Source organism: Amblyomma maculatum, chromosome 5, assembly GCF_055883805.1.
Source record: "Amblyomma maculatum isolate TAMU_Amacu chromosome 5, ASM5588380v1, whole genome shotgun sequence".
Classification (NCBI taxonomy): Eukaryota; Metazoa; Arthropoda; class Arachnida; order Ixodida; family Ixodidae; genus Amblyomma; species Amblyomma maculatum.
Genome location: NC_139348.1, coordinates 140,494,671 through 140,515,519, shown reverse-complemented (window position 1 = coordinate 140,515,519; position 20,849 = coordinate 140,494,671). Strand labels below are relative to the sequence as shown.

Below are 20,849 nucleotides of genomic sequence, written 5' to 3'. Positions count from 1 at the left end.
CCGTCAAACGAGTGGGTGCCCGCAACCAAAGAGCACTATTTCCGTGAAGTCGCGAAGTCGATCTCAATATATGAAATTGTACAACGAAGTTCTCTTGACAGGGCCAGAATTTCGATCATGTTGGTTACCAACTAGGAATTTCGAAATATCGCCAAATTTTGTTCTGAAAAGTTTATTTTATCAGTGTTTATCAGGCTCAAAAAAAACAACAACCAAAAGGATATTGCAAGTTCAGCACACAGTACCGTTTTACAAAATACCATACAGCCAACACGCCAATTTGAGGTTGTAGTTAAGGCTTACGCAAATACACGGGAGTTTTCAACTCTATTAAACTTTTATTTAAACTTTCATTTAAAGCATTTAAACTTTCGCTGACAGAAATTGTTTCTAAAAGAGTCGTTCCACCTTTCACACGTTAGGCGATTTTTATACTCCTTCTCTGAATGTGTTTACTTTCACAAATATTCCGAACCTCTTCGACAACTAGTACCCGCTGTCTTACTGGAGGGATGGAGGGGTCCTGAGGCCATAAAAGCAGCTAATTAGTCAAAATTTACCTGCCCTGAGCATGCAACAAAACGGACTAACGTGTTGTGCCGAGCAGCAGAAAAGGAACCCCGTCAATACAATAGAATACGGCATGCCTCCATCGATGAGGATCCTCGAACTTTCTACTCCTTTCCTGAAGTGCATTTCAGCTTATTCTTCAATGAACGATAGAATGGGCTATAAATTATGACGTATACCTGGAGCGAAAAGTAAGTCCGTGTGACAGAATGACGGATGCTTTTATTTTGTATGCTTTCTATTTTCAGATGCAGCAATCTCGTTTCCAGACTTTACCCGCAGAAAGGCAACAAGTACATATAGAGAAGAACAGCCACGGTAACTGTACAAATCGAAATATTAAGACGAAGAAATAGAAGGTAGATATTCCAAATACACACCGCAGGAAATATAACAGCATAAATATGAAAAGTTAACGAATTGAATTAACAAAGTTAACCAAAGCTAATTGTGCCAGTTGTTTCTTTTCTGACGCAATGGTGTTGCTCTTTCATCCATCTTACGTATTTTATCCCCGTCATCATTCTTCATGCACAGAATACAAAATGCGAAAAAGAGTAGGATAAAGAATAAATATACTTTGAAACAAACAAAACGGACGCAAAGCAATTAGGTGCGTGTGAAAAAATATTTTCCATTTGACTGTAAAATGGCACCAGCATAAAAGCTATTTCAGTCAGTTATTGTCACGACAAAGAACTGTTAAAGATTATAATGTATACGATAAGTTACGTGGCCTTTGTCTAGTATCATACGCGTAGGAAAAGAAAAAGATCTAGTTTACTGCGTTCTATATTGAAAAGCTTAGTAATTAACTGATACAAGTAGCGAACCGCGTAAAAAACTTGGACGACACAGGTTCCGAATGTGCGATTATGTATAAAAGGGACAATAAATTAGTGCCACTAATTAGCGACACTGATTAAATACGCGTTTCTGTGGTCTAATCTGCACATTGTGTGAGGAAGTTCTCGTGCAAGGCTTCCGTTCTGTTGATTGAACGAACGATAATTGGGGCGTCCAGCGACTTCGGCTCGCGGCCCAATTGACACTTTTGACAAGCCAGTTTTTCTTTCAAGTGAATTTCAAATAGCTCTGACGTCACTACCTCCTCGACCAATGAGGACTTTCGAGTCGGAGCGCCCCTCGGGTTTTACATTTAGAGGACCCTTACCGCTATTACCTAAGAACGAAATGACCATGGCCCTGGTATTAGATCAGCTGGCTCCAACTATAGGTTTACACACAAATGTTTTGATGGAGTTTACAGTACAAACCTAGTGGCCTCTTCACCATCAAATTTATTAATTGTGGTCTGCGTAAAGAGGTCCCGTATAATCGGAGCGCAGTCTATATACACGCAGAACGATCTGTTTATATTCCAAAATATGAAATACAGGGCATAAAGAATAAAAATTCGTTTAGAAAAACAATTCCCATTTAAAGCTCTATGTTACTGTGACACAATGCGTATTTCAGCTGAACTTGCTGTTAAACCACATCGCAAAGGATTTATGCTGCGTATGCTTTTGACAGTCCGGCTTTGTTGACAGTTTGATCAAACCTGACTTGGATTGTCTCCATAGTCATCTTCACATGTACTGTTTTCTCTTCAGGTATATGAGGATGACGTTGTTGAAAAGAATAACATTCCTTCTTTCATCAAGAACCAGATTTCTTTTTTTAAGATGCAGCTGAATTATAATATATCATATTCTGGATTTTAAGCATTTTCGGTTATATACGTTAGGCTTTTGTTTGCAACCTTGTCAGCAGCGTAAGAAAGTTCACATCTATTGCTCCACTCTGCTTTTCGATATTGAATTACCGCTCAATACATTCTTACTTGCCGATCAGCCGATGAAAGCGACGTGATGATGAGATGACGATGAGATGATTTTATTGGGATGGCCTAGCGTTAGTCCTCCGTCCCATGTCACTGCCAGCTTCGTATCCTTTTCTTTTTTTCTCGTCCGCCAATATAATGTCCGGTTTCCACTATTTGTTTGCTTGCACGATAACATCTCCAAAACCTCTATCGATACATAATCCAGACCACTTTGTCTAAAAACTCGCTTTATACAGACGTTGTGTGTTATTTGGCCCCTTGCTGCTAGTTACGTACCAGACGACGCTCAAAGAAGCAGACGACGCGGCGCGCGCGAGCACCGAAACCGGAAGCAGTCGGTCTCTGCGAGCAGCTGCCGCTGGCCGCCGCTGCCGGAAGTGACGCAGAGCGCGCGGGCGTCGCTTTCCATTGGAGGAGAAGGACCGCGCGCGTTGTTCCTCTCTCCATCGGTATGCGATCTGGCGTCGCTTGGCGTTTTCCAGCGGCCGCGGTTCTTCGCATAGCCGCGCGGCTCCCGGTAAAGCGGAGGGCTCCTCGTGGTTCCTCGGTGTTATTTTTTTTGCCGCGGCTTTCGGATCAGCCGGCGCCGCGTGTTCGCTAACGCCGATCTTCAGCGAACGGCTTCTTACGGCAACCGTGCGCGCCACGATCGTGTCTTTTTTTTTTATTTGCGCCGCCAGCGGCTATGCTGACTGCCGGAGCGTGTCGACACGGCGTACAAGTGTTTGCGACTTTCAAAGTGTGGTGACGTGGTGTGTGTGTGCGTGAGTGTGCTGTGAAGTGTGCGGATTTTCAAGGTCAGCGAAGAGAAAAAGAAGGAAAAAAACATGACGGAATACGAGGAGATGGTGCGGCTCGTGGATGGAGCCTACAAGGTGAGAATATCTAGCTATGAGTGTGAAATTTGCCTAATATCGAACGACTGAAACATACAAGAAGCATGTGAAATATAACTTACTTACGTCGCCAATTTCTAAGCGCGAGGATTTATTGAAGTTCTATCACTAGAAATAAGTTGTCATAAGCGCAGACATCGACCAGCACAAAGAAGCAATTTTTCTTTACCGAGTATGAGCCAAATACGAATTTTTACTTTTTATTTAAAAAGCACGCATTTTAGAAATTTATCTTGCAAGCTGTAGCCTGTCCTGCACAGCCCCAATGCTCAGTAGCTGCAGCGAAGAAAGAAATTTCGAAAGGCACTGCGGTGCACTCTACATTTAAGGAAACGTTATGCTTACAAAATGCGCAGGACAGGTCGTCAAAAATAGTTGTTGTTAATTAAGGTAGAGCCTGGTGCTCACCTAATTTTAAGGAAACGAAGTTGGAGCTTTTACTTCAAATTAAAAAGCTTTTGGGAAACTACTTTATGATATTCCACTATGCGACGGGCCGGGAATAGGTGCGGAATAGGGGTTGAGAATTATACAAAAACTTTTTTTAAAAGTTAGAAGTAAAGAAATATTTTTGTATTGTACATATAAAGCTCAAATGTTACTCAAGCGCCTTGAGGAGTCGCTGCTGATTTGCGATATTTACCTCGCTTTGCACTAAACGGCCCCTCGCAAAAAACAAAAACAAATGAAAGGGCAGAAGATAAAATGTCAGGTAGTCGACGCCAGCGTTTATATTCGTCGGTCACAAAACATCTGTGTGCTCGGTAAAAAAGTGCGAGTTTATAGTGCGGCAATTTCACGTTTTAACGCTATACGACGTTAAAGGATATTTAGAATTAGGGAAAACTACGCTTGAAGCGTTACAATGTGTGCTCGGGGTGACAACGCCCGCTCTTACCCGCCGTGACTAAGACAAGAGGTATGTAAGTACGCGCCTCTGCGGAATGTTTCGACACACGGATATGCTGCTACGTGAAACAGCGCTCGCAACATACGCATTCACCTTCCGCGATACGAAACACAACGTGCCACTTAAAACCTCGAAACGCTGCGAACGAAGTTGCCGCTTTCTGCGTCAGTGAGCCGGATGTATTCAGCATGGACAGACGCTAAAAGACGTCCACTCTGGAACGGTGACACAGAGGACGCCAGCTAAGGCAAATCTCGCAGGTTCGGTCGGTGGATTCGAGCATCTTCCTTGAACAAATGAATGCATTCCCTTTGAAGAATTTTTTGTTCGCATTCACAGCCAGTACACCAGCCGTTCAAGTTCACTACGTTGTGAAATAATGGTGGGGTAGGCGTTCAGGTAGGCATCCGTATAACTCGTGCTATGGTCTTTCCAGTTGTGATGTATGGATGCGAGAGTTGGACTGTGAAAAAGGCTGACCGCCGAAGAATTGACGCGTTTGAATTTTGGTGCTGGCGAAGACTCTTGAGAGTTCCTTGGACTGCCAGAAGATGAAATCAGTCGATATTGTCGACCATAAACCCTGACTGCTCATTGGAGGGTCAAATTCTAAAGTTAAAGCTCAGCTACTTTGGTCATCTGATGAGAAGAGAGCAGTCGCTGGAGAACGATTTGATGTTGGGAAAGGTTGAGGGTCGCCGGAGAAGGGGTAGGCAGTGAACGCGATGGTTAGATGGCATCCTCGAGGCGCTGCAGATGAAGTTATGTGATGTTATGAAGATAGTGAGAGACCGGAAAGCGTGGCGTGACATGGTCCATAGGGTCACGAAAAGTCGGACACGACTGAACTGAACTGAGGCGTTCAGGTGCGACTTATGGGGTATTCATGTATAGCCTGCAAAGAGAGGGAGTAGTGTGTGTGTTCTCAGACAACCTCAACAGGCGTCACTTACTATCTTCAACATTGAATATATTACTTCTTTTTTGGCTTTGTTCAAAGTTGAACCCCTGCGAAAGGAGGATTGTATTGTCCCCTAGGCCCAGCTGAACACCACGGAGCAGCGCAACTGCTGCATTCCTTAGCGAATTTGTTTTATTTTTTTTTCTTTCGCCGCCAACTTCAGCCAGGCCGGACAGTCCTGTTTCTGGCTGTCCGGTCGGCAAATGGTGGTGGCACTGAAAGTGGCAGATATTTCGTTTGTACGTTGATTAGAGAATTGGTTAGCCGGGCTCTATAATCACCGGTGGCCAGTACGAAGTCCGAGCACCTCTTTCTAAAAGAAGCCCGAAAAACTTGCACTGCCCCACTTGTAAAAAGAAAAAACAAAGAAAAAAAGCGACATGTGAAGTGTTAAGAATCCCCTTGCTGTTTTAATCTCATGGTTCAAGTTCGCACCCACTAACCTAACTTGCTGCCATGCACATTCCCTTAGTTTCATAATAAGCCCAAACCATTTGAAGAGACGGAAAAACCTCTTTTGAAGGCCAACACTAACGGCCCAGCAGAAAAACGCTCTTGCTGCTATAAGGCCCGCTTATCTTCCGTTGCCTCTGGAGTGCATCTCTGCATCTGCTGCTAAAGTGAAGCCAAGTACTCCAGGGAAAATGGTAAGGTAAAGGAAATAAGTAGAGGCAATAGCAGTGTTACGGAAGTGCAGACTGTCCTCTGTATTTACCCTGATCCCCGGATAGCGGGAACACTGAGCTGTGTCAGACCATCTGAAGTTGCACAGCATTAGTTCCACGTGGAGTCGAATTACTACGCTAAGGATGTGCGCTTGTTCCGTGTTGAGTGACGCTGAAGACTGTGGGGGATGCTTTGACGTTCTCTTGATGGTCAGCTATTTGCTGTTTGTATGTTGTGGCGTCTTCCATTGACGCTGGACTCGGCATGGATTCGAGGGTGCTCGAACATTAATTTCGGGGCCACGTTGATAAACGAGCCCGATTCTCCCAATCCTAGCATAAAGAGGTGATTGTGAGGATTTGACTGTGTTTGAAGAAACCTATCAGATATGTCAAATTGGTTGGTTTCTGTAGTCGCGTTATTACTGCAAGTTACCTTACTGGAGTTGGTATAGATGGTTGAAGTTTTTCTGTGCGTTTTGTGCGTGAGTGTTTAGAGTGTTTATGCTGGAAGGGTTGGTAAATGGCACATTTGATTTCACGATAGTATAGAGCTACACAGAGGTGTTCACTCCAGCAGTGTCTCGCAACTGAATGCTTTATTTCCGCACCCATGAGCTGAGCTGGTGTCTGAAATGTTCAAAGCCATCAGCTAAAAAAACAAGATGAACTGGAAGTCCCTGAGGTTATGCTCCAAGAAGCTCAGAACACATTGTTTAGATCATTTTTTTTTCTTTACTGGCCTGATAGGAACGGGCTCGCGTTCGAAGCAAACTTCGATCGACTTCATTCATACTTATTCTACAGAAGAGAGCTTAAATGCTGGCGCATTATGTTCAAACCTCGCCACTCACGTTGATGGAGATATTGAAGAAGTATTGAAAACGAAGTGCAGGCTAATTAACTGTGCGAATGCGTCGTTAAGATAAACTTGTCCACTATTTTATTGTGTCACTTCTTTTACCTGCTCCAGCTGCATGGTTGATAAGCAGAGCTACCTTCCACTTAATCGTCTCTGTTATGAGGATATTGTTAAAGTCGCATTTGTATGCGTCGCCACTTGCTATCACTCCTAAGCGTTTCTTCAAAATTATTTGTTAATGACTTGACTGTTTGACCATACTTTCATGGTCTATTTAGCGCCGCTGCAAATTACGACCGACTTCGGTGTTTCTAAAACCGCCCCAAAAGCCCAAGCTCTACTTTAGGCCTTCAATGAGCAGAGTTCGTGTTTCCTGGTATATTTTTCAGCAGATATTCACAAAATTCTATTTCAATATTGTTCTCGGTAAAAGTAACTTCTGTGCCTCTTTCTTTGTATGTTGGCATTTATTTGTCTGAAAAAGGGCGACACCTTTCGTGTTGAGAAAGTAGAATTTCAAAAGTTTTGCCCCACGCGAATAAAACGCGTGCTGTCTGCACCAAAAAGAACCCCGTGATCGCCGTTTTGAGGTTAGTGGTGATCTACACTATGTCCTGACGCTCATTTCAGCAGCCACTTCAAGGTTCCGGCAAATTTAATTGATAAAGAGATATCATACTCTTAATTACATTAATATTAGAAACGTGTTATGTAAGTAGCCTGAATGTTTCCTGATGTTGACCATCAGCCTTGAGCATCAGGCGCTGAACATTGCATAGCCGCATACCTGTCTTACAGTGTGCCATAAAAAAGCAGTAGAACATTCAACACAAATATTAAACAAGTTGACTTCCTAAGGTTACTCTAATGTTACATAAAGCTTTATGTTCAATTATAAACATTATATAAACGTTACAAGGAAATGTTGTTTTATATAATTTTGTATATGCTAAAATAATGCTTGAATAATAATGATAAAACAACATAGCAAATATATTCAAGCACTGAGTCCCAGCTCGTTTGACCTTTTTCTTCTGTTAGACATGTTGTTTTTCTTTAATAACACTTCTTTGCAACAAAATCTTTGAGATGAAGCCTGCCATAGAGTGCATGCATAGCCCTATTATTTAGTTAAGAACGTTTGCATATTATCAATTCTCCACTTTCACTCAAGGAACATCTCTCATTGATGAATATAAAATCTTGACTCTGCTATTTGTTCAGAGGGGATTGTATGAGTTGCGCTGTATTGTGGTTTCTTCAAAAAGTTAAGTTGTGCACTATCACGACTGGTTGGCCCGTCGGAGCTTCTTTATCATTTTTAAGAAGGATACGTTCATGTTGCAAAAATGTTAGATTAATGTCGTTTTTGTGTTATTGAAACATGTTATCAACGTTTATATTTAACACTTCTAAAAATGTTAGAAAATAGGACACATGTAACATCAAAATGGCATTCGGCTGGAACAAAACCGCAACATGGCTGAAAGGTTTCAGCGCTACCGGAATAGGCGTATTCTTCATCACTTAGGCATTGATATCTTTTGTAGGACTGCAGCAGTAATTTTGATTGCCTGCAGTACATCCAGCACTGTGAATCTGACATTTTAATGCTCATTTTTCGTTTTGTATTGAGATTACTCTGTTCATTGCGCACCACCACCGAGGGGGTTTCGTTCATGACGTAAGATTGAAATATTTTATAAACAGCAAAACCAGAGATAATGATGGGAAAGACTCAAATATATTTATGATCATATCATAACGCTTATCTTCGTAATCATGCCCCAGTAGTGTTGAGTTATTCCAGAGGGCTTTAAAGCTAATCTAATTAACACGCTCTCAAATTTAGGTTTGCTTAGGGAGTCTATTTGAATAGGCAGAAATGTTTCGAACAAATGAAATAAAATTATGCATCAGAGTATTACAGAGGTCGTTGAGGAACAGTGACGGCTTTCTTCGAGAGCGATCGTGCGTCGAACGGAGTTGTGCATTCACGATATAGAAGGTGTAAAAATAGAGCATATGTTGACTGAGGACAGACAGTTATCTGGACAGTCAGGTATCAACACAGCTTCATATGTAACAATATCTTGTTAGGCTCAAGAAAAATCACCCGCAGCGCATTTCTCCCAGGTGCCTCTGAGAAGACAAGCTTTGGTGCTACTTGAGATAATGACGATAAAGTTCATATTATACACACAAAAATGTTAAGAGTTTCACGTTTGTGATCTTTAGCAACTGTCCGCTGATTTTCGATAGCGCAGGTATATGCGTGTTTTTGTCTGTTTCTGGAAGGATGTCAGCAAAGATGAAACGCGCACACAGCATACCCATTCAACGCAAGATTATTTTTGGCAACCGTTTAACATAGTTTTGTATCTACAATCAGTCGTTGCTTATGCTTATATCGCCGTGGCGAAACCAATCAGTACTTACAAGCACGCAAACGTTCTGCTAAACCTCAGCCTTCAATTAGTCGTCAGTTGTCTTTCTTCGAGTGGATGTCCAAACGGGAAAAGGAGCTAACGAGCGTCAGGTTGTGACACATCTATTCCTTAACATCTCGCATTTTGAAAATCCTATGCATCAGTTCAATGTCTCCTGTTGGCGAACCTTTCGCCAATTTTCTTCGTTTGAACAGCACTCGTTTCCGGTTAGCCATGGATCTTTCTAATCAGTTTTTATTGCAGCATGCCTCTTAGCCATGAGAGAGTGCGGCCGAGCGCTTTATCATGCTTTCTTTGGCATGCACCGTGAGCTTTAATATTCCCCGGATCAGCTGAATACAATTTTCCTTTCCTACTACGATTTGTACATCCACGTTTTACTTTAAGGCGAGAACATTAGTACGCCTGTGTAGAAACAAAATGTCCGGCAGCGTCGTTGACGTCAGCGTCATCGACTGTTTGAAACGCTGCAGTCTTGAAAATCACGAGCATGCCCAGGCAGGTAGCAGTTTTCAGGTGACAAACGCCGGCACCCTTGCACCACCCGTTTCAACCCTCGCTAACCTGAAAAATCAAGAGCATGCCTATGCAGGAGGCAATTGCAGGTGACAAAAACCTCGACTCACGCACTCTCCGTTTGGAGCCTCGCAGCCTCGAAAAATCAGGAGCGCGTTTTTGGCAGGTGGTTGTTTTAGGTGACAAACAACGGAACCCATGTACCCCTCTTTTGAAACCTCGCAACTTCTAAAAATCACGAGCATGCTTATGACAGGTGACAAACGCCGGGGCCCATGCACAGCTAGTTTTAAGCCTCGTAACCTTGAAAAATCACGAACATGCCTGTAGCAGGTGGTAGTTTTTAAGTGACGAACATGGGGACCCTCATACCCTCCTTTTGAAGTCTCGCAGCCTCGAAAAATCATGAATACGTCTTTGGCAGGTGGTAGATTTAAAGTGAGATACACCGGGACGCTTGCAAAATCGTTTGAAGTCTCGCAACCTCGAAAAATCACGAGCGTGTCTATGGTAAGCGACAGTATTCAGGTGACCAACACACGGACCTATGAAAAGCCTGTTTAAGCCTCGTAACTTCGAAAAATCTCGAGCATGCCTATGGCAGGTGGCAGTTTTGAGGTGACAAACACCGGGACCCTTGCACTCCCCGTTTGAAGCCTCGCAGCTTAAAAAAAAGCCAGGAGCACGCCTACGGCAGGTGGCAGCTTTCAGATGAAAAACACTGAGACCCATGCAGGTCTCGTTTCAAGCCTCGCAGCCTCTAAAATCTCAGGCAGGTGGCAGTTGGCAGGTGACATAGACGGGCGCTGATAGGTTGTAGGGGCAATGGCGCCCGCGTTCATTTCTCTTTCTCTCAAGGAAGTCGCCAGGCGTGCGACCGGTCTTCCGGTGGTGCGAGGCCACGAGACAAGATGGCATAGTCGAGTCGCAAGGAGGTGCAAATTCGGGCACCTGCTTGTACATGCAATGGTGAGATGGCGAAAACACGGGACCCTTGCGTATCACCAGCATGCCTATGAGAGGTGGCATAGGAGCTTCCACTTATCGGACCGCAGAGCTATGATGACCTAATTGAGCTCGAAATCTTCCCATTAACGAAATGCTGATGGCTACAGGGCATCACATGCGGTCTAAGACACCTAAACGTAAATTGCCATCGCACAAGAGCATTAATGTATCTACCATTTCTTTACGTAATATATGATAAACATGTAGTGTTCAATAAAAATTTACGCTGTCGCATATATGCCACATGGTTCTCATTGATCATCTTTGAATAATTTTCCCTCCTCGGTCACAGACATATCTCTTTTTCCGAGGTTCATTTGCAGAGTCTCGATTCAAATGTCCCAAAGAAGTGCTGACCCAGCGTGGCAGCCTAACCTCCTACCTACAAGCACGCCATCTACCCGTTATTTTGGGTGAAAAGATTATTGTTCGCGGGAAAACCTTAATCTTATCGTGAAGTTCCCTACTGGGAATATTTTCTTGACCGGAAAAATGTCGAAGCCGCAGCTACAGTAATGCTTTTGTAAGTCTTCCTTTTGCAAGAGCAAAGAGGCAGAAAACTGCTACTTCTACCGTTTTTCATAGTCTTCCCGGCATCTCATATCGTACGATACGTGCCCAGTACAAAATGAGCAATTCCTAAAGCGAAGCGCTTGCTGCTCGCGGCCGGGACGCCGGATTACCTCCTCCCACCGCGAGGAGGCGGGCAGCGCACTGTCCCGCCGATTCCCGACGTGCTTTGCAATCCGAGTTTCCTTCATCTATCATCGGGAGCGCAGTGGGGCAGGCAGGCATTCAGTCAGGCAGCTAGATCCCTCGGGGAAAAGAACTTTTGCTCGCTATTTGACGCCAGCTACTTCTGGGTGCAGTGAATGCCTTCCGGTAGATGGCGGTTGCTGTGGCATTCCAGCAGAGAGAATTCACCCCGCTCACGCGACGCGGACTTCACCCACATAGTGTGTGTAATTGGAAGGCAGCGCCCTCCCTAACCACCCCCCACAACGTTTGACTCCGCAGGGGATGAGCACATCCTTTTGACGTCTATCCGGGCCGATGGCTGACAGCTAGGCGAGCGGTCCATTGTTCAGTGACGGTCTGCGATCCCTTGCAAAGTCTAGTCCCCTTCTTCACCCCCACCCCCTCCCCTTTTGCTGGCTTAAACACCTCAGGCAGTCTTTGCGCTTTTTGCTCTTCCCTCGCTTTTAGAAGAGGGAGAGAATTATATGAAATGAAAAGAGACACCAAGTCGGAATGGCGCTGAAAAGCAGTCTTCTTTTCAAGAAGATTAAACTGGCGCCGCATTATAATTTCAATTTGCCCCGTGCGTTCTCCACTTCGTTTCACTCCCGCTGTCACGTCAGAAAGAAACTCTCCAATACAGGCGAACAAAGTTATCTTCTTCTGTTCGATCGTTTCTCACTTAGAAAGAAAAAGAAGTTCGCTTTCTACCTCTGCTTCCGGATGGTTTCGTTCGACGTGTCTCGGATATGCGGTGGGTGACACAATGTACAGTGTTGAGGCTCAACGTTTGAAAGAGTCGCCGCATGCGATTGGGTGCGTCGACTGGCAGCAGTCGATAACGGCAGAGTCGAGAGAAGACTTTAATGCAGCGAATTCTGCATGCTGCTCTCACAGTGCCTTTTGCCGCAAATGTTCTCCACCTTTTAACCGCGCTCTATGCGGGATTGTTACTCAACGCCCCGAGAGAATGCAGCGGCGTTTACATGGATCCCACAGGAACGGGTTGAGTTGAGTTATCGGGTCGAAAACCTGTTACCGGGTTCATGTAAACCTCGTCAGTTCGGGTCGTGAAGACGACGGGTCGAGTCCAGTCAACTCCTGCGCAGGGTGTGGGTTGACTGGACTCGATCCCGCTGCAGGAAGCATGTAAACGTTGTCGGGGTGAGTCGGGGCACAGTGAGAGAGGAGAACAGTACGTAAAATGCTAGAGACGCGCGAGGGAAAAAAACCGGAATCGGGTGCCGTCTGCTAGTTCTTCGCCTCAACGCGAGGTGCCACCATAATCGCCGCTCGTCCAGAGCCACTTCTGCGCTCGTCGGGTCGGGTTCATGTAAACCAAGTAGGGTCGAGTCCACTCAGCTCAATTCTCCAACTCTTTTTCGGGGGGTGGAAACCACAGTCCTAGCTCATATACACCGTGCCATGAAACCACATGATGTATTCAATTGAATAAGTCTGATGCAATAGCATAAGAAGCGCCATTACAAGGGAAACCGGCTTCACATTGAGTGCCACCAAAAAACTACCTGCCAAAGTCACCTCTCGCAATCAGTAATTGAATCAATTAATGAGAATCCATTAAAGTCCCGCTGGGAGGAAAACCCGGAGTTCCTCGAAAACCGACGTCCACCTGCCAAAGTCAATTTACGCTCTCCTAATCTAGCAAAAAGATGTGAACAAGCGCAGTATGACGGTCAACTCGTGAGCATGATAGGGTCATTTTCTTTTACCTACACCTCCTACACCAGTGCAACAAAAATCAATTGTAGGTATAGGAGACTTGCCACACTGGTGTAGCTGGTGTAGGTTAAACAAATGGCCCTGATATATCCCATTAGCACAAAAGGCGGCGACATCGGCGTCCATGCCAAAAAATTCTGATGAAGATGCAAATGCAACATTGCGTTCTCGAGTTTTCGGTATTTAGAAGGATTGTATATGCATAAAGTTATCCTCAGAGCTCAAACGCCAGCTATATTATGCTGAAATATGAGAGGCAGCTGGCAGCCACGAGGTGATAAATGAGGTATTATGCTGCCGCATACCCTCCCAGTCCCTACAGGTGAAGAGCAAGCATTCCAAAGCAGTGAAATGATCTATACTAAAATAGCGTATTCGCAAACCTATAGGTGTCCATGACCTTGATAACTGCGTGCCACCATCTTTGTAATTTCCGCGTAGCAGTTATAGGTATCTTATAAGCCAACGATGCCTGAAACAGGTGGGTATTACTACAGTCTGCTGCAACCTCTTTGTAGCCAATGGCATGTATCGATCGATTCCCGTGGCGCCTCGGCTAATGTCCTTAGGTCTGCTGACAATACGCAGCAGGTTCTGATATATAGAAGGAGGTTCACCATAGCCTTATCAGAACGGTTGCTTGGCGGGCTAGTTGGTTCATATCTAACTTGTATTGCAGCGCGAACCACAAAAAGGGACGACGACAGACGACGACAGCGCTCTTTTCACTCTGTCTGTCGTCGTCCCTTCTTGTGGTTCGCGCTGCAATACAAGCCTTATCAGATTATCTGCGATGTCTTTAAAATCGATCGATGCCTTTTGCTGAACACCCTCCTCTGAGGGTCATCTGCTGTTTTTTCTTTTTTTCTATTGTTCAATTTTAGCGCACTATAAGAAACTATACTCGAACATCTGTGCTTCTGCTTTTCAAAAGTTATGCTTTCTGAAAAGGAAGGTAAAAAATGCTCCTGCAAGTACAAAGCTTTTAGCTTATAATGCATGTATAAGGTCTAAATTGGAATATGCGTCAGTACTATGGGATCCCTACACCAAGAAAGACATAGATAAACTGGAACGTATAAGAGAAAGGCCGTAAGATTTATATATTGCAAATACAAAAGACTAGATTCTCCATCTTTCCTTATGCAAGAGCATCAGATTCCCAGGTTAGACATACGCAGGAAAATAAGTCGACTTCTATTTCTTCATAAATGTCTGTCAGAAAAAATTCCCATAAACCTTGCGAAATGCGTTCAGAAAGCCACTACTAGAAGAACAAGACATACTACACTGCACACGCTAGCTCCTATTTTCGCTAAAGCATACTCTTATAAGAACAGTTTTTTTCCCTAAAACTGTGAACGATTGGAATGAACTGCCACCGAATGTTTATGCATCAAACAACTTCCTAAAAGAACTGGAGTGTCTTTTCGGAACAAAGGCTCCTTGGGTTGAACTGTGTTCTTGAATTTTGCCCATTTCATTACAGTGACCAGAGTTGAACTTTTGTCCTCAGTTTTTTGTCCTTTTTGCTCTGTATTGCTTTATATTCCAATATTTCTGTTGTATTGCCCCTCCTGCTTGGGCCAACATATTGGCCTGCAGTATGATTAAATAAATAAATAAAATAAATAAATACTATTTGCCCCGGACACGCCGCACGTCTTTAGCAATAACGAATCATATATTGCTCCGATGAGTTGTAACGGCGACTGGGGTCATTCTCCGCTAGCAAGCACAGAACATGGGAAGAGATCTGAGCCGGTCCGCCAGTAATCGCCCACGACAATCAACGATCGTGCTTCTGCACAGTGCAGATTCCACGCCGTTTTCGAGGGATGCGTGTGCAACTACACAACGCATAGGCAGCCGGTGGCGCCTGCGTTATCGACAACCAGCTGCGCTCTGGGAGAAACGTCACGCTTTCTAGCCAGCTGAAAATGCGCTCACCTCTGGCGCAAATGTGTTTTCTTTCTCTCTCTGCTCTTCTCTATTTCTCCCACAGCCTTTGCTGCCAGAAAACAGCTGGGCGTTTTGGGCACGCGCGACTCAAGAGCTTGGCTGTGGCGGCCACTTGTGTGCTTTTCTCCGTCGATGACTCATGCGGTCTGCACGCTTCATTTATAACGGTGAACGTTGCGAGACCGGTAACGGTACTACGACCGGGGCTGGACGCACGCGCGCGCGTGCGTGATTGACAGCGGCATCTCCGCCGAAGGGACACGAGCTCATGGCGCTCGTCTCTTCGGACGAACACGCCGTTCAAGGGCACGTAGCATCACTACATCGTTCATTTGTGTTTTACAAGCCTGTGGTTGCGCGTGTTTTGAGAGTGTGGACTGGGGAGACGGATGCACGCGCTCTTACACTGAGGACGCACAGGAAGCGGACAGATTTGTTGTGACTATAGGCGTTGCCAACCAATTGCGTGAGGAAGAATTTCTGTGGCTATTCCCTTCCGAGCTGATCCGTTCCGCCCAGTAGCGTGACATCGCTCGTCCATCTCTGCTTGCGATATCATCTGCAATAGCAACACAGCTTGATGAGCATGGTTTAGTACGCTCTTTTTGTAGCAGTAAGCAAATATGGTATGCATACTTCGTCTCACAAGATATCTTCGGCACTGCGAAAGGCAGAGAAACCATTGCAGTCGTGCTCCTAAGTGCCTCTCGCCCCTGTGCACTCTAATATAATGGAGAATTGTGCTCTTACTGTCACCCCCGCCAATTGGAAGGGGGGGGGGGGGGGGCGAGAGGCGCGTAAGAGCACAATTGCCTATTGTAATGCGCGTGATCCGGATTGTACTGGGGTGCCTTTACCTTTCGCAGTGCTGCCAACATCTTGTGAGACGAAGTATAGTATGTAGCACGGAGGTCTCTGGGGTATAACGTCTCCAAAGGACACATGAATTATTAGAAACGCCATAGCGGAGAGTTGCGGATAAGTTAAGAACATGTGAGATTCCTTAACGTGCGCTTTCATTACACGATGCGAGGGAAAATTTGCATATCGCCTACTTCGAAATGCGGCCACAATTCAATCCCGCGAATCCGGGACCTGTTACCGAACGCCTAGCCACTGACTCACCGTGGCGGCTGATCGTATTAATAAGATTAATTCTGATATTCATGGCTATTGCGAAGCGTTCAGTCGCCGAAGACGTCGGCTCCTGGTTCTCGTATAAATATGACAACATAAAAGTACCGCGAAAAATATTTTGCATATTTGTCTAAAGAGCAAGTTTGTAGAAGTTAGAGCAAAAATCGAGGATTTTCTTGAACAAATTGTTTAGAGCTTGTAAATGAGGCTGTGGAATTGACTCTTTCGGAACTGTAAACTTCTTTCGCTTATGTTTCGATTGTTCTTACTTTCTCTGTTCTGGCTTTCTTCCTTATCAACTCGCTATAGTCTGTTCAGGCCGTCTCTCCAAACCTTAACCGATGTAGTGTGTGCTTAAACCGAGCTCGCAGAAACATTAAGCTTCAATCTTTCCTGACATCTACATACTACAACATTCGCTAACTCATTGTACGCAGCAAAGGCCTTGAATAAACGCTACGCGGCAAACATTTCGCGAATTGTTTTTCATGTTCCTCTCCCCAGTGTGTAATTGGCGAGGAGGGAAATTTAGGAAAATAAATAAAAGGAAGCCGTTTTCCGCGTCATCATCCGCGTCTCGTCTTCCAACCCGTGGAATACTCACCAGGGAACACCCGCCGACTCGTTTTTCAATCAGCCGTGCTGTGCTTGCCTTTTGTTCTTCACAACCTCCGCTCCCCCATGACTTGCGCAGGGAACCAGACACACGCGGGAGAAGAAACAAATTGCGAATTTGGTGCCGCGATTTCCACCGCGCAGTCCGTTACCTCTTCCAAGTAATTACGTTCGACTTGCCTGAGCGGACACCCCGAAAGCTGTTTCGTCTTTCTGTGTAAGGATGCAGTTCCTCGTGCCGACGAACTTTTCCGCTACACCCCATGCTTTGCACTCGCCTCCGCGTGTAGGAGACGTGCAACGCTGTAAATGTCTAGCTTGCCGAGATTTCGCTTTGGAGAATCGTGAAAGAGTATAACGTTAATCCGCGCAGCGCGCGCGGTTTTGGAAGGTGCACCTGGGTCGTTGCGTCGAGTAGGCGGCGAGTAAATATACCTGTACTTTATTTACACTCTTCCGTGTATGCAGCGACAGGCATTCGGGCAAACGAAGTAGAGAGCTATATAAAGCTACCAGGAGGAAAAATTAGACCTGCCAAGAAGAATGAAGCAAGAAATGGTGAGGCGACTGCACTAACCCTGTGCAGGAGAATTATAGTACCGAGGTGCCCAAGGTGGAGTGGCCAGAATGTTGACGCTGCAAACATTGAAGTCTGAGACTTTTTTAATTAATTAATTAATTAATTAATTAATTAATTAATAATTAATGCGTTCATTAAAATTAACCTACTGCAGGTCCACGTGATTGAACATCAATATTCAATAGCGTTTCCTGTAGGAATTTTCGGTTTGGTTTGGTTTGCGAGGCTTAACATTCTAAAGCGGCTTGAGCTATGACCGGCACCGTAGTGAGGGTTCCGCAAGTTTTAACCACCTGGGTTCTTTAGATTCTTATTTCCTTATTCGTGTTACTAATAAGTGTAGCGGGATTGTCTCTCTGTCCCTTATCGTCACTGCGGCGCGCTACATACCTGCGTAACAAGAAAGAATAAACAACAGGACAACTTGGTAAATGCTCATTAACGTTCACGTTTTACCAGTAGGCAAAGATGTGGGCTGCGGCCTTGAATACACCTGGATTATATTCTAGCGGTTAGGAGGGCGATGTTGACAGAGTTCCCTGCACAGATATCGGGGGAAAAAAAATCCTTCGAGTAGCAGAGTATAGAGGTCGCCCTGCTTCAAGCGTCTACGATCGACAACATGGGCAATAGTCCCGGATGGCCAGTGCAGGTACTAGCCCACCGGTGGCGGGAGCGCCCTTCCAAGCGATGCCGTCTACCCCTTGAAGGAGCTGGCCGCGCCACCCACCACGGCCGTTGGAGAGTGACTTAAACAGAGTGTATGCACTACACCATTCCGCCACAAATGTGGTGGGAGTATAAGTTAAACAGCAGGCTTTTATATAAATGTCAACGCTCGCTGGGCATGAGTAGGCAGGGATATGCAGATGATGCCAAATCACTTGACTACAGTCGTGCACCTAGCTAGACTGCCTTCAAGGAGTATCAGGGACGTATTTTCGCTGACTAACCCGCAAGCCTGCTTTGGTACCAGACACTCGGCCATGTGGAACTCGATGTTCAAGTGCAGAGGGAAGAGAGAAGGAAAAAAAGAAGAATGCACAGATTGCATGCCTTAGGGCAGCATTTTCTTTCCATTGTAATCTAGTGCGTTTCCCTCTGAAACCAACGTTTGCATGCATGCTCCCCGATTTCCATAAACAACCTGTTCAAACTGACCAGCCACAATGGGGCTTCTGCGTACGCACGCTGAGCGCGGGTCCGAATTGTGGCCCTAACGGCTACATTTCTGCTGAGGGGAGGCGAAATACAAACGTACCAGTGATGGTAGCACGTTAAGCAGCGCCAAACCATCAAATAAATTGAAGCCGTTCATGCGGCATTCTTCTTAGCCTACGTTTTCTGATGTTCAGTGCTTTGAACCCGAGCCATATATAGTCAGATTTGATTCTACGTATATTTTCTCTCCTAATAGAAATCGGCAATGCTTTTTGCTTGGTGGTCTTATGTACCAAATAATACCGTTCGGCCCGAAAATTATATATCCGCCGTATCACTTTGCGTTCCTGGATAGATAAGGAATAGGTACTGTACGTGTACTTCGCCGCACGAATGAACGAGAGGGTATACGGGAGGGTGTACACTTCGTCAAAACGGCCCAACTACGTTCAGTGTTCTTCTTCTTTTTTTTTTTTTTTTTAGTTTTCATAAGAAGCACGCTAATACGAGCCGAATGAAGCTTACATGAAGGAAGCGGAAACTTTACTTATCTCTTTCCTTTCCTTCCTTTTCCTTTTCTTATGCTTATTTCACGCAGAAGCGCGGTACTGCAAACCAAGGCTCACGAGCTAGCATTTCTAGACTTAAAAAATTATTTACAGTTCATCTGCTCGACCACACTGTTTTGAGTGGCCATTCTGTCCGAGACGTTTGTGTTCCGGATGACTATGGCGGGTTGCGGGAGACCAAGCAGAACCTTGCGCCCAGATTGGCCCACGCCAACTGGGATAAGGTGGTCCAGAGGGCCGCCCTATAGATATCTATCTATAGATAACTATATACAGCTTTCTATAGCCATTCTACATATATACAAAATAGTTGCTACTCATATACACAGGATTGCGCTCAAGCCGCTCATGCCAGTGTAGGTTTAGCAGTTTATATTGGTTTGTTCTTAATGATGTCGACGCGCTAAGAGAGCGCTATAAACACGCCATTGAATTAGCTAAGTATTATAAGGCTATCTATTTGGCTATAAGGAAAGAAAAAAGAACTCTGGGGTGACAACTCGCTGCCTTGCCACAAACGGATACGTTTTTGTTCTTTCTTATTTGCTGCGCAAATATACATTTGGAGTCTCCTCCGCTAGCAAGCGAGGAGACTACCGCGTGTCGCGCAAGGATAATGCGGTTGAAAAAGCTATCTTCCGTGCAGCATAGTGAAAGCTGTCCTCATTGCAGCCACCTCATGACCGGAACTGCACGGTACTGAGCAGCAACGCCGCTCAAGCACCGACTACTTGATTCGAGTCCAGGGTACGCGCAACTTGCTCCGCGACACGCCTGGACGCTCCTCGCACAGTGCGCGGGAGTCCTGACGTCTTCTCGGGTGGCGCTCCATTAACTCCAGCCACTCCCACCGCTCCTCGAGGTTCAGAAAAGCGTTCCGCTGATTCCTGCCGCCACGAGGGGGCAGAACGATCGCCTCTGCTTCTTCTTACTCGCGTCTCATTCTTCTCTTACTCCTCTTCCGCGCTTTTCTAATCTCATCCCTTCACAAACCTCTGCCGTATAGTGTGTTTCTCGTTTTCCGTCGTATAAGCGAGGGTCTCGGGGTTCAGTTTGTATGGTTTCCGACTTCATCAGAACTCGCACTGACGAGTGACGCCGAGCGAGCGGTTTGTTTCACGCTGTGAAACTCGCGAAAAGAAAACTGACGGCTGCAGTTTTAGTGAGGGAGATCGATCTCACTGTGGGGTCCGAACGTCAGCGCCAGGTTCTCCCTTAGGAGCCGGGGTGAAAGAAAGTTCGACAAAACAAACAAACAACCCACTATTGGGGGGGGGGGGGGGGGCGGGGGCGTCGACTTGAATTACGTCCGTTGTTGTTTTTCTTTACAAATCTTGCTTCGTTTCGAGTGGCGGTGGTAGCGATGAGTGAGTGTATGGGCGGGCGGGCGAGGAGGATGGGTGAGAAGGAGACGGGAGAATGAGCTCAATGCCTCGGACAGCGATCTTCAGTGCGGGTTCCCGCTTATTGCGGCCTCGCGCATGTACCGAACGCCATGGTTCGAGAAATGACGTTAGGTGCAAAGTCATCGAACTTGATAGCGACTTGGGTGTCAAAGCTCTTGGCAACTTAGTTCCAGAGATGACTTTAGAAAGCGATGTAGGTAATGGACAGACACCATTTGCGCGCGAGTGTCACGGCCCGCTGCAGTAACCGA

At 45.5% G+C, this 20,849-nt stretch overlaps 1 protein-coding gene across 1 annotated transcript in view; it reads left to right on the top strand.

Moving 5' to 3' along the window:
• The first annotated feature begins 2,882 nt into the window (after positions 1-2,882).
• Positions 2,883-20,849, top strand: part of IRSp53 (Insulin receptor substrate 53 kDa) — a 152,550-nt gene continuing 134,583 nt past the window's right edge. Inside the window, exon 1 of the mRNA XM_084604513.1 lies at positions 2,883-3,294. Within this exon, the coding sequence (XP_084460639.1) occupies positions 3,247-3,294 (48 nt within the window). The 5' untranslated portion in view covers positions 2,883-3,246. The remainder of the gene's footprint in view (positions 3,295-20,849) is intronic.